The 14,270-nt window shown below is 39.5% G+C and overlaps 2 protein-coding genes across 4 annotated transcripts in view; both read right to left on the bottom strand.

Annotated features, from left to right (window-relative positions):
- Nucleotides 1-359: 359 nt before the first annotated feature.
- Nucleotides 360-4,654, bottom strand: eif2s2 (eukaryotic translation initiation factor 2, subunit 2 beta). The gene is made up of 9 exons (XM_028994023.1): nt 4,495-4,654; nt 3,697-3,877; nt 3,443-3,543; nt 3,129-3,261; nt 2,386-2,483; nt 2,035-2,183; nt 1,341-1,397; nt 1,168-1,253; nt 360-1,083 (listed from the first exon to the last, which is right to left on the bottom strand). Exons 1-9 carry the CDS (start codon nt 4,507-4,509, stop codon nt 908-910), a joined length of 996 nt encoding a protein of 331 aa, XP_028849856.1. The 5' UTR covers nt 4,510-4,654; the 3' UTR covers nt 360-907.
- A 184-nt stretch (nt 4,655-4,838) lies between these two features.
- The window catches only part of LOC114798090 (inactive dipeptidyl peptidase 10), a 33,822-nt gene continuing 24,390 nt past the window's right edge, over nt 4,839-14,270 (bottom strand). For all 3 annotated transcript variants that reach the window (XM_028993482.1, XM_028993483.1, XM_028993484.1), the window contains 13 exons: nt 13,934-14,038; nt 13,374-13,465; nt 12,766-12,813; nt 11,856-11,974; nt 11,737-11,784; nt 11,338-11,436; nt 10,627-10,693; nt 10,058-10,252; nt 9,563-9,617; nt 9,270-9,369; nt 9,111-9,169; nt 7,718-7,790; nt 4,839-7,645 (listed from right to left, as the gene is read on the bottom strand). In XM_028993482.1, coding sequence (XP_028849315.1) covers nt 7,422-7,645; nt 7,718-7,790; nt 9,111-9,169; nt 9,270-9,369; nt 9,563-9,617; nt 10,058-10,252; nt 10,627-10,693; nt 11,338-11,436; nt 11,737-11,784; nt 11,856-11,974; nt 12,766-12,813; nt 13,374-13,465; nt 13,934-14,038 — 1,284 coding nt within the window. In that variant the 3' untranslated portion in view covers nt 4,839-7,421. The remainder of the gene's footprint in view (nt 7,646-7,717; nt 7,791-9,110; nt 9,170-9,269; nt 9,370-9,562; nt 9,618-10,057; nt 10,253-10,626; nt 10,694-11,337; nt 11,437-11,736; nt 11,785-11,855; nt 11,975-12,765; nt 12,814-13,373; nt 13,466-13,933; nt 14,039-14,270) is intronic.

Genomic DNA, 14,270 nt, shown 5'->3' with positions numbered 1-14,270 from the left:
ACTTAAGCGTGGAAAGAGAATCAGCATTTATACTATTTGTTCATTTAATTAGTTTATTTGACCAATATAATCACCCAGCTCTCATCAAAGTAAACGTGATTTGTTTTGGAATTGGGATATACAGCAGAGCACAGTACACAACGAAACAGGTCCTCTGCATTGAACCCACCACCCTTACTGAGCAGTGGACAGCATGGCAGGAACTCGTGGAGCAGTGTGTGGGGACAGCGACTTGATTGCTCAGGATTGGAACATGCAACTCCGACTGTACGGTTCGACCGCTCAAAATCTCTACCATTGCTTTCAAGGACCATGTATAGAACAGCAAAAACAAGTTTTATACAAAAAACCAAGTTTAAAACAATCTGAAAGAGTCATCTTTATTTAGATTTTTTTTTTCTTTTTTCTTTTAATCCCCAAAACACACTTTAGATGTCAACTACTCCACGGCAACTGCTTATCACATTGCACGGTTGCTTAAATTGGTCATAAATGACTTTATTTGAGAAGAGCTTGGACTCAGGTGTAATAGGGCATGAAAACGATGACTTAAACTTATCTTATCCCCGACAAGAGCACACTACCCTCATAAGCAACCACTAGACACACTCAGAGCTGAATCCAAAACCAGGCTAAGTTTGGCTGTAAATTAGCTCAGCTGAACTCAGCCTTCACTCGTCGGTCTACCAATACAGCCATCTGAAGGCGGGAATTTTTCATGAGTATCGATCTAAATCAGCACATCAAACTCCAATTGCTTTCCACAGATTATTATTAAAGAAGTCCAAGCCCTCATGGTAAAAGAACCACCCAGACTGGATGTAGTAAAACGGGGCAGTTGGTGGGTATTGGTGCCCCTATGCTTGGCCTGATGGTCGGTTGAAGGGGGCACATAGCTGGCGCTCTGTTAGTTGGCTTTGGCACGAAGCTGAGCCCTTTTTCCGGTGACAGCCTGGAAGCCGGTCTTGATACTAGCAACAGAGCAGCGGGAATGACATGTTTCGCACTGCAGGAAGTACAGACGTGTGTCCTTCTGCAGGATTGTTTCCGGGGAACGACAGGTGTGGCAGGTGACATATTCCTCTGCGGAACCAAACAATAGATTAGAAATGTTGTCTCATGATTACATTTTTAATTCAAACTAAAATGAAAGCATAACTTATTTACTTATGTATCTTCTCAAGACGTTCTCTATCTGTTTCTGTTGGAATCTTCCTTTGATTACAAGCTGGTTGTTTCCATCTATGGAGCCACTGTAACAAAAAAACCCAGTGAAATACCAAAACCAGGACTTAAAAGTTAAATATGACAACTTCAAATTATAATTTGTGAATTTTTACCTTGTTCCCAACTCAGCCAATAAGAAAGCCAGAAGATGTTTTGGTTGACGATGCAACCTACAGAATAATAATAATAAAAGTCTTAATGTGGCCTTATATTACACCCTGAAAAGGCTGAAGAAATCAAATGAGATGCTGCTTTTTTCCAAAATGTTATTACTGACTGGTTTTCAATGTGTGTACTTTTTTTTTTTAATGATTTAGAACTAATACATGACAGGTCTGTATTTAGCACAATGACATTCATTTTGCATGCGTCAAAAGGAGGGTTATAGCCAAAGAGTTCTGGAAAGCATGCAGGGAATCTCTGCTGCTGTGACCGCAGCAAAGGATGGTTAGTTTGAAATTGCTATGTTATAACATGGCATTTGATACTACTAGTCCATTACATTTGTATTTCTAACTGAGTTTTTACAAGTTGGAGGGATTACAGGCAAGCATGAAGCCAGACTGAATTATTAAAAAGCCATCTTAACTTTTTTTTTTTATTTTCTTATAAACTAGTAAATTACTTAAATTGCTGCAAAAACACTGATAATCTCCCATAATTTTATATGCTCTTCAACAGAGTAGAGTATTATTTCCACAAGACAATACTGACAAAACTATAGGTATACAAAAAGCATAAACTATGCAACAATCCAAAAAAAAAAAAAAAAAAAGAGACATGATTAGAAAAGCTGCATGAACTCACAATTTGCAGATATCTGTGAAGTTGACAAAGGAGGTTTTCTTTGTGCCTACTCGCACCACCTGTGGAGGCTTCATGACAAACTTCCTCTTCTCTCCCGCCACCATATCTGGGTTCTTTTCCCTCATGATGTTAAAGACGCGGTTCAAAAGCTGGAGCAGGCGAAACACAACACTGATTAAATTTGTGTCCCAGCCCACATTTACATAGCCATGGATTTCTTAGCACATGCGTGGGTCTGTCGGTACGAGGTGGAGTATATAGGCACCGGCAAATATATGCTGTAAAACAGTCCATACATTCATATGGTATATGTATGGTTTGTCATATTAAATTATTTGTTTAACGCCGTACCTCATCGTACGTGTAGTCTCTTTCCGACCCTGCCCATGCTGGGCCTGTCTGTGAGCTGAAAGTGATGTCATCTGTGCCTTTGTCCTCATTAACCAGTGCTGCAGGCAAACAAACAAAGAAAGTCAGCTGCAGATTTCGTTTACAAATGAAACTCCACAACGATTACAGACATTGTAAATGAAAACATAAATATTAAAAATTGCACATCAACAGATCCAGCTTTTAAAAACATGCATTGCACATTAGATGACACAAACACAGGGTACCCACTGGATTTTTACTCTTAAGACAACTTTAAATTAAACCAACGGCACACATTTCCTGGCAGTCTGTGCTGTGATTAAAAAAAATATAATAATGTATGTTCAGTAAACATTAACCAAACATCCTCAAATGTCACAGGCATATTCAGGGTGATGCCCTGGTCACACCTGTGTGTATAGTGGCACCAAGAGTTCTGGGCTTTTAGTTTTCCATATCAAGCCCGGACACAATTCATAAAATCCTTGTGAAAATTGGGCAGGATGTTGTCAAGAGGTTCCATTTGAAGAACTGATCATATGATCATATCTTTTGTTAAACAGTGACCTTGCGATTCCATGCCCTGATAAAATTCATTAACTTTTCAAGGCCATAATTTACAAATATTAAAATTTAAGACTTTTTCAAGCTTGTGAGAACCTGCGGGTACCCTGCACACAGATATTAAACTGGAAGGCATTTTACAATCAGATGTAACATACGATCGTCCTTCTCTAGGGGGTCTCCATCTTCCTGAAAATCCACCTTCTTGGACTTCTTTTTCTTGGCTGGCAACACAAGGTCTAAATCATCCTCGTCAATTGGTTCTGACTGATCCCCTTCAATTTTCATCTCCTGATAATCACAGTAACAAAAATAACAAAATTATTTGTTTTACCAAACACATTGTAATACATATTATGTATTACAAAAAATATTTGGTTTGATGATTTGGTCATGAACAGTATTGATAAAGTTAACATTCTACAGTATAAAATGCAGACCGCTAAAAGGAGAAAAAGCCTACAAAACACACCTTTATACCTTCCTCAACGTCATTGTCAAAAACTTTCTTCGGTTTCTTTTTCTTTTTCTTCTGATTTAGAAAGTTTAAGTCATCAAGGTCATCTGACAGTTCTGAAGTGGAGGGAAAAAACATCCAGCAACACAGAACACAGACAAAATGCCATACAAAAGAACACAAACACAACACAAGGGGCTTAAGGTAACACAAATTGCCACTAAGAAAATTATTTTCAAAAATGTAAAAAAAAACAAAAAACATCACACCTTTTTTCTTCACCTCATCCTCTTCTAGTTCAATCTCCCGATCTTCCTGGCCCTCTGGCTCCACTTCTTTAGGCTCAACTGGCTGTGGCTCCTCGGTCACTCCCTCTCCGCCTTCCTCCTCCAACATGAAGGGCTTCTTCTTCTTCTTCTTCTTCTTGGTCATGGTGGGGTCGAAAATCATCTGAAGAGGAAGTATTAAAGTGCAACTGTGGCCATGCTGTAATGTACATTATGTATGATGCAACATTCAAGCCATAAAATTGAGCTGGAATTTTCCAAATCGTCACACCTTGTGCCCTGAACGCTGTTAAAAGGAATTGACCAATCTGATTTGGAGGACGAATCTGAATCGGAGATCCCGACGCTGCTGATAATCCCGGTCCTCACCCCTACCGCTGACAGTACGTGGAGACTAAACTCCCAACCGGGGCTCGCTGCTCATCCTTTACGAGGTCCGAATCCCACCACCATTTCTACGGTGAGGTTAGATCCAGGCTCATGGCTTAACACGTGCCGACAGAATTGCACCAAAACGAGAGCATACGCTTCCACGCGAATTCTGAAGACGGAATCATAATTAACACCCGGTCTCATTTCGTTCCCCACCTCGCGAAAGACGAACTAAATACGGTAAAGAAAAACACGCGCAGCGTGCAGCACAGGCGATGACGGCGTAGCGGCTGGCTAACGTGTTAGCCGGGGCCCCGCGTCGCTCCGCGTCAATAACTTCCGATTTCGCTCGCGTTCCGAGGGCGAACCAGCCACCGCCGGGCGGACGTGCTTGGACGGGAGACCCACCTCGTCTCCCGACATGCTTGCTGGCTGTGCGAGGGCGACTTTTCGGGCGAGAATTCGAGTCGACGCGGTCTCCGCCTCAGTTTTCTTGCATCAGAAAGCGCCTGCTGGCTACTACTCATGCGCGCAGAGCCACCCACGGAGCGACCCCGCACTTCCGGTGGAAGAGGGTCACGTGGCCACCGGGCGCGTGGTCGGCCGCTCGACTCTTTTGAACGATCCGGATCTTTTATAGATCGTTCGCTACGATGGACTTTTCTAGTTGAACATATATCTAGTAGAACATATATAACATAAATAGAACATATATAGAACGTGTGTAACGTTGAAGTGAAAGGCACTCGTTCTAAAACATATACCATGTAATTTATTAAAAATAAAACATTAATATTAAGACATGGTAAACATCAAGGCCCAGGGACATTCTGTTTAAAAAAATAAGGGGTGAAAAAAACGACAACTACATGCAATTCACCATTTTGCTATTGCTCAGATAATGACTTCATACAAGGGTCATAAAAACTATTGCATTCTCGAATATGCATCACTGTCTTGCTCCACCCCATTAATTACATCGGACAGAACACAACATCACAAGTGCTTTAACAGATTAATGCTGAATACGTTTGAGTGATGGGTCTGAGGTTGACATTTTAATGCGTTCAATGTCAACCCGGCTCACTGAAGCAAATATTGTGTGTTATTGAAAGGTTTTGCCAAGCCCCGCAGGCTCAGTGGACATTACCGCAGGCTTGATGCCATAAATAGTTCATTCTTAATGGCACAAAGTCTGCTGAAATAGCATTCTTATTGTTCTGACATGCACTAAGCATGAGATGCATTTAAAATTAAATTTGGTGGTGGTACTGTAATGATACAGAGAAGCAAAAAATAAATACAGTCGATCATCTAAACAAAAACTCATCAAAAGTGAAATATTTGGTCACTTTCTTTAGGATGTTTCAGATTAGACCAGAAAGACTACGTATGCATGACAGTGAAATGAATTATGTATGGCTGCTTATGGGCCATACAAATTTTCTTTTGCTACAACGGGTAGCAATCTTTAGTTAAGCCTACCTGGGCACTGTCACAGTGTAATAACATGTGGCAAATACATGCATAGTCATTCTAAATATTTTAATCACCAGCATATTTTGAATAATAATCTTTGCTTGGTAATATAATTGTCATCTCCATTTCCGGTTGTATATTCTGCATGTACATTAATTGAAAAGTGATTATTTGTCATCACATTTTATACTTTGCCATTTTTATATTACTTTTGAACCTAATTAAATATAGTCTGAAGCCTGAACTTGATTATTGTTGGTATTTGAGAAATAAATGTTATGAACTATTCCATACCATGCAGTCACTTTGTCATGCATACATAGACTTTGTGTGCTCATAATGGAGAAAACAAGCATAAGATGCCCTATAGGACATTATCTATACTCGGTCTCACACATACTATACTATACTGTTTCACAAACAGACACTCTTTCATATGAAGTCAAAATGTTCTTTACGATTATACTCCTACAGTTCATTATTCTCTCTTAGACACACATCAAATCCCTCTGATATGTATCACACTACTGTACATTTTACAATGATTGTCAATGTTATACAAAATGATAGTGACCATAAGGCTGCATGATATGATTAAAACGAAAGAGTTTTGATTGAAAATGTTCTTAATTTTCATTTCCCGATATATTTATCTGAAGAGGATGGTGAAAAAGATGGTGGATATGGTGTGTATTAATGTGTAAAAATCACATTAAATAACATTTTAAACTCTCCAACTGCTTTGACATTTGTATCTGAAATGCTGGAACAAAGACAATATCCCAGGAGCTATATGTAACGCTGCTGTTGATGAGAAAATGCGGCGGTTCTTTAGAGCTGGAATAGGTGGCTTTGGGAGCAGCAGCAGTAGGGTGGCCAGACGTCCTTTCCCCCCAGACATTTCCTCATTTTGAGACCTTTTTAGAATAGTTTTTTTAATTTTTGAGCTGCCTAAACAATCATGTCATGGGTACCCTACACTATTCACTTCAACTTGCACCAGTGGATCAGTCATCTCTTTCAACAACTGAAAATTAAGAACCACTTCATTTTTAAACAAACTCCCTTCCGTTTCAGCCAAAACATCATATCATTCTGTCTCATGGTCACTATTATTCTGTCTTACATCCACTATGTACAGTAGCATGATGATGCATAATAGGGTTTTGTTGTGTGTGTAAAACAGAACAATAATCTGTGCATTAATAATAACTAAAGTACAGCACACAAAAGAGGACATGTTTGAGAATAGTGTGTATGTATAGTGTGTATGTGAGACCAAGTATGGATAATATCTTGTAGGGCCTCTCATAACAATGCATGTTTCTTTCCTTCATATGCTGAAACTGGCACACCCCGAGGCGACATACAAACAAGCACCTCAGAGGTACACTGTTTATGGTGCATTTCCACTGGAGCAAAGTTATTCACCAGACCTATCAACAAGATTTTCAAATACAATTTAACAGCATTTTAACACCAAGATCCTCAATATGTGCAGCATTTTACCATGTGTACGCTATGGGTATGGGTACATCCATTTTGGTCAGCGGTGGAGGGACTGAAACATTTGAAGTGTCACAGTTTGCAATACCACAGTCTCTAAACAGATTCACCAATAATTTGCGTAAAGTACACATTTTCTGCATCTTATTTCTGTTGTTAATTCCCTTGTTGTCAGTCTCAAAAGAAAGTAAATTTGGAAAGGTTTGCTTCACTTCACTGGAAATGCACCGTTAGTAGTCGGTGGAATTGGAGGCAATATTTGTCTCCACTTCTCACTCCCTTTTGTCTTGATTCAGGCGAGAAGAAGAGAGCAGTTTTTTATTTTGTCTTTGGAGACAGGGGTCAGCAGTTCAGTCATCTTCATCTTCCTCCTCCTCTTCCTCCAGGTAAGAGAGAAAGGGGTCATGCTTCAGACAGTTCTGGAGGTAGTGCAACAAAGTGCGATGGAGGTGCTGGATGCTCTGCTCCTGTTTCAGGGCATGGCCTTCATCTGGGTACAGCTGCAGACTGTAGTTGGCCTCCACCTTTACCAACCGACTGAGGAGTTCTGCACTGTGCTGAAAGTGCACTTTAGCTGTGTTTGAAAAAAAAAAGTGTTATCATTTAAATGACATCTTATTGATTTTTGAGATACAATATTACTTACCATCTGCAGACCCATGCAAGAGCAGAAACTGCTCATCTTTTAATTTTGGCACATCTTCCAACAGCGAGGCTGCCTGTAGAAGCATGGATGAAATATTGACAGGAAAAAAATAACCTTAACATGATGAAATGACTTTTAAAATGAAATGTCATTCAAATATTATAGATTCAAACATTTAAGATATGAACAATTATGCAATTTTGACATATTTGAATGCTGATGAAGTACAGGTTTATGTTTCTGGACTTGCCCTGCCAAAAAGGATGCTACTGTGAAATTTTTTGGGCCTGTGGGTCAAATTAAGGGTCATGTGGTCAGATTAATCCACAATTACGAACACATCAAAGTAAGAAAGAAAGCTCATGATGCACCCAAAATTTATAGTCATTATTGGGCAAACCTGTGGAGGCAGTGATCTGGACTGAAACATAGCTCTGAAACATAGCCACAGCAATTTTATGCTAAATTCAAGCTAAATAAGCTCCAACCAAATACTAGAGTGCACATATTATTTGTTGAAAACAAGTAAAAGTAGCCCTACAAGACATTATCCATACTTGGTCTCACACATACATCTTCCACCAACATTATCATACCCTCCTTCATGTGTACTGCACATCATACCACTGTACATACAACAATGAGAGTGCATGTAAGACAGAATGAAAGTAAAAAGTGAAAGCGAAAGAAAAGTGATATTCAATTTGATACATAGCAGAGCACAGCAGACGGTGCACACAACAAAATATGTCCTCTGCATTCAATCTAACATCCTTAGTGACCAGTGGGCATCCATGAAAGGCACCCGGGGAGCAGTGTTGATGGTACTTTGCTCAAGGGGACCTCAGTGGCACCTTGGGGTTTTGGGATTTGAACCCGCAGACCTTTGATTATGAATCCGCTTCTTTACCCACAACGGCTCCTAATGTGTATGATGTGTAACTGAGAATAGTTGTCTCTGTGAGAGAATTTGATTAAAAAGTAGTTTGATTGAAAAGGCAAGATCAAGCTAGATGCATACATGTAAATAAAATGACAGCAGTAAAGGACATGGCATTTAGAAAACACTGCCTGCACTGTTAAAAGTGAACACTGCCTAAACTGGCTAAGTAATCTGTCACGCCTAATATTTTAGCATCGACGTGATGTAAATAAACTGGTTACAGCAGGTTTGTTTGGTTTATTTACATTACGTCAACGCTAAAATATTAGGTGTGAGATAACAAAATTTTAGCCAATGTTCACTTTTTTTAGTGCGTGTGAAAGTTTGACTGAAACAGATATGAGTTTGATTAAAAGGAAGTGCTTTTTTAATTCTCAGTTCTGATCAGTTCCAGAACTCGGTAATTCCTGTGAACATTTGGTCAAGCAACAGAACACAGAGTATACAAACCATATAAGCATGTTCCTCTTTCTCTGGCAGGCCTAGATACCTCTCAGAAAATGCAGCACCTGGGGAAGAGCAATGAGTTCAAGATTTATGACAAAATAAAAATAAATAACCCCTGAACTAGTATTTCACTCTCATTCCTATAAAAAAAATGAGGCTTACTATAGAGTTTAAAGTCTGTAATGGGTGCCATTGCAGCCCCGCATTTGAATAATTGGTTGGTTGCCGCCAGCATCTTCAAGGATAAATATCCACCAAAGGCCTAAATAAGAAGACATTACATGAAAGTCAACCAGAAGTCATAATACAGTATATAATATAATATGGTAAAACAATACAAAACCTATTACAGTGTAATTGATAAAGACTAGTTTCAATCAAGCAATGGTAATAGTCATGTGTAGTTCCCTCATTCACTCTGATTTTACAATCTGTATCACAGGTAAATGTGGTACCTTTCCATAGACAGAAATTCTTTTTCTGTCAATATACGGCAACTGCATTAACCATCTACAAAAGAGAAAAACAGAAACTGTACATAATTATTTTGTCCACAAAATAATTATGAATATGTTCAATGAGCAGTCATCACAAACATTTAAGGCAGAAATGTTAAAGGAAACAACAAAACCTTTCTCTCTTTTGAGATAAATTGACTGGTAAACAGGTGCATGTTTTATTCATATGCGACAGTGAGCTTTGTAAAAAATGCCTTCCACTATCTCAGACAAAACATCTCATTACGGAGTTTTTTTGACGCAACAGCGTGTTTTTGTCCTATCCACTTTAAAAGATGCAATATGAAGATGTTTCATTATTTTCGAGAAACATTTTAGCTTTACTAAAAAAATTGCATGAGAATAAATATGTATATTTCTGACAAGAATTCAGATGTTTGTGTCAGAACATCCCTATATCTGCATCAAGGCTTTCATGTAAAAAAAACTCACTCCACTGCGGCTAGCTGGTCTTTGACCCTGAGTGAGTCCAGTTTGCGGTGGTCCAGGGTGCTGCTTCTTTGGGGTCTGGAGACCCTGTTCCTGCAGTCCAGCCAGGCCAAAGCCACATTGGATGTGCTAGACAGGACCTCTGGCCAGTCTAGAGAAAATTCCTCTGTCACAGACTGGCTGCCTGGACTTCCATCACTAGGTATAAATTAGAAAACTGTTCTGATGTTTCTATATAATCACTGAAAACAGATTTAAAACAGAATCATAGGCAGAGTCATAGTCTTAACTGATTAGTCACAGACAAAAATGTGAAATAAATGTTATGTTAAATTCAGTGAATGTAATTTAAGTTTAGAATGGATAAAGGCTCCAAAACTGAGTAATTGTTTCATCCTTAGAAAACAAAATGTAAAACACCACCAATACTGGATCAATATTGCCCAACTTGGGTTTCTATCAGTGGGTTCACCATCACCAGGAATGGGAAACAAATACCTGAAACAATGGTTTTTGTATTTCTCTGAGAGAAAATACAGGAGTTCAACAGCCAATACAAATCCTGTGCTTACACAAGGACGAGGAGAGCATGCACGTTCCCTTCAAAGCCTGGAGGCAAGGAGAGCTTGATGTGCAGATCTAAAAAATTAAATGAAAAAAGGCCCATTAAGTCCCATAATGTGTGAGAGAACGCTTTCATAGTGCAGGCTAAGAGACCAAAGGTTCAAAGCACATTTTCACAGGCACTTAAATGCTACCGAATGAGCTCCTTGGGGGCTGCTGCATCTCTGAGACTCTCTCTGTCTCTCTCTCTCCCCTTTACTCTCTCTCTCTCTCTCTCTCACACACACACACACACACACACACACACTTGATATACAAATGCAGTCTCAAACACACATTTGCAGCTAATTACTCTGTGTACCTTACTTTGGGACAAATAAAGCCCATATTGGATCTTGCTTTTTGTTAGCAAAGTGAAACAATTACAATATTGACTTCTAAACTCTGAAACGTGTCTTGAAGGCAATGAAACTGTTCCATCAATTATTTTTTATAGTCTTGGAGAAAATTTGACATCATAATAAATTACTAGAAGGCTAGATTTTACAGAATAAGACAAATATCACAGTAAAAACAAGTGATGAAGGTTAAAATGATGTCCTCAGATTAGCCCTTTCATTATCTTTTCCCCAAGGATAGTTCTATTTAAACATCAGAAAAATGTGACAACCAGCATTCAACATATTCATCCTAATGAAGGTGGTCCTTCACAGATTTACCATAGTTGTCTGTCGTCAGGGTCTGGAAGCTATTCTCTGGAAGGCGTTTGCCCTCTAAGAACACAAAAAGCTGTGCATTGTCTTCCAACAATGTGTAGCCTAATGAGACACATTTAAAGCATTTAATTAAAACAGAAAATGCACAAATACAAACAGGTACACAGCTTCAATATTCATAAGTGTTTTTTTTTTGACAAACACTGTTAAATGATTGTGCTACTGTCCGACAGAGAAGAAAAATTTGAGATTTTTTCAATGTTAATACAGTTTAAGACTGCCCCCTACAGGCTATTAATATGAATAGATTTTTTTTCTCAGCATAGATGCAGAAGGTAAATACAAAGGAGTAGAGATATCACTTATTAACATCATAATGAACTGTAATTTGACAGTACTCACTGGACGGGTCTGCTGTCCTATGAATAGTCACCTTTGGTACTCCAGGCCCTTTAAAAAAGCATAAATTCTTAACTTTTCTACTTATGCAATTTACTCTGAATAAGAATGTAATCATTTACCTAAGCAGTAGAGGGAGAAGTGGGTGAGGTTGGGGCTGAAGTGGACTCTGAAGAAGCTGCAGTGATCTATGAGGTGGCAGGTCAAACAGTGTCGCCGGAACTCTCCTTCCAGCTCTGCACTGAGCAACACAAAAGTGGGACAGTCCACATGGCAGAATTATTGTTTTTCCAATAACATTGGAAATACTCCAAATGTTAGTATTTTAACTTTTACTGAAATCATTGATGAGTCTTCAATGCACCCTCTATATAATGAGCAAATAACAGTCCTATATGCACACCCCTCAGATAACATCACTCAAAGAAGGCCCTCAAACAATTCGGCTTTTCTACTAAATCAAAGCAGCGGCGCAATAAAAGCACAATGAAACTCGGTCTGGTGGTTACATTAATCATCCGGCTCAGATCAGTCCCCGTACCAGCCGGTCACGCTGTCACACAGAGGCTTTCCCGGCACCTCAGATGCTGCCATCTCTGCTAAATGAATTAAGTGGGCTGAATGCCTGGAGCTCACTAGCAAGGAAGAACCTCATCTGAGAATTAACATTTTATTCTTCTTTGGAATTTCATTAAATGTGGGCTGACCGGTTTAATTGATTTTAATGGCTTTTTAAATGTGGCCTCGGTCAGACTAATGTGGCTGCCAGAGAATTAAAAGAGTAGGAAATGTATTTGGGAGAACAGGCTGGAAGGGTGGAGGGGAGGGGTAAAATAAATTCTAGACCTATTTTTTTCATACTGAATCACAGTTCAAAAACAGGAAGAAGCACACTGTGAGAATGAAAAAATAACAAGCAAACACTGCCATTACAGCTTCGATGCAAATTCGTGGGAGGAACGGAACAGTGGGAGCTGGAATAGAGTTCTCAATTATGGATTAAAGGTGGTCGCTGGCAGCGGTGGAGCTTACCTGTATAAATGCCGACTCTGTCGGGATTCCTCTGTGCTCAGAAAATAACTGCAAATAGTGAAGAAGAGGCGAGAGGAAAAAAAATTTCAGCTCATGTGTATGTGTGGGTGATACGACTTCTCCTGAACCCACTGTAGCATTATAACAGTCTCTATAAAATTCACATGTAAGCCATTGTCGGCGTATAATGCTTATAATGCAAGAAGCTGGGAGCAGCAATTTTTCTTGGAAAGCACCCACAGGCCTCCTGCGTGGGCACCTAGACACGGACCATCTGCTCACAAGCCTCATTGCCACACTGACGTCTGCAGCTCTGTGCTCTCAGTTGCGTTTCTGTGCTGCTCTCTGAGAGACCGGGGCCACGGTGCCTCGCCAGCTTGGTTTTGCAGAAAGGAATTAACCACTGAGATGACATATGCTCCTTTCCGGTTAGCACACCTCTAAAACACACCCCCCCAAGAACCATTCTGCAAACACCTGGACATCAAGCAATTAGAAAATGATCCTATTAAATTCAAATCTAAATTAGTCTTAAACAAATTCAAGACCAGCAAATATAACAGAAGATGAGAAGGGGAGACACTGCAGTGAAAAAAAAATTCTCATACATTTTGCCATTTTCCTCATCCAGGGCACAGAGAGAGGTGACGTCCCAATTGCCTGATGTCAGTATACGAGGGGAGGCGGATGAGATTGCAGGCTGAAGGGAGAAATGAGAGCGAGAGTGAGAGAAAGAGCAGGTAGAAAGAGAGATTAAAATAAAGATTAGCACAGACGGAAGCAGAAGTGCTGATATAAATATGACAGCTGAAACAAAGAAAAATGTATTGGTGAAGAGGGTGAAAGTGATAAGGCAAGGGGAGGAGGATAGAAAGTGATGGGACTCAGGCAGCATTATTCATTGCTTCCCACACAAGGACAATGCCTGGTCCTGAAGAAGATTTTGCACTGGATAATATCAAATTTTCTTTGTGAGGGGAAAATTCAGAGTGTTTTAACTGATTAAATGGTGGTGCTTGCTGCATTAAACATATATTTCCCCAATAAAGTAATGGATGTACAACCTGTTCTTTTTACTTTTATGGATCAATAGGCCTCTTTCCTTAATTTTACAGAAGCAAAGGACAATAGAAAAACAATTAAAAAAATTAAAAGATCTTCCACTGACCTGAGTGGAAAGACTGGCAATGTGGCGAAACTCCCCTCGGGCTCCTTGCTTGGCAGGAAGCGTTAGGTAAAACACAGAGCCGTCTGTCGAGAACAATGGCACCTCCTGTAGGCAACACACAAAAATAGCATCCATGTAGAATCTACTTCAAAACAGCTTAACCCACATGGGTGAAAAGCTGAAGCAGTACCATGACTTTGGGTGAGTTTCTCTTGAATCAAACCATATGTTTCAGTGTTTTTTTATATGTACAAAAAAATCTATTTGCATGCATTTGATTTAAAATATGCCTGTGTTTCTAGGACAATGCAGTAATTTTCTCAGCTGATGGCTATCA

Source organism: Denticeps clupeoides, chromosome 10 (assembly GCF_900700375.1).
Source record: "Denticeps clupeoides chromosome 10, fDenClu1.1, whole genome shotgun sequence".
Taxonomy (NCBI): Eukaryota; Metazoa; Chordata; class Actinopteri; order Clupeiformes; family Denticipitidae; genus Denticeps; species Denticeps clupeoides.
Note: the sequence above shows the minus strand (reverse complement) of the source record. Positions and strands in the feature narration are given on the sequence as shown.

Coding starts and splice junctions, on each gene's coding strand:
- eif2s2 (XM_028994023.1), bottom strand. Junction 3,544..3,696: donor GGATGAGGTGAAGAAAAAAG/GTGTGATGTTTT, acceptor CCTCCACTTCAG/AACTGTCAGATGACCTTGAT. Junction 2,184..2,385: donor GAGACTACACGTACGATGAG/GTACGGCGTTAA, acceptor CGCCTGCTCCAG/CTTTTGAACCGCGTCTTTAA.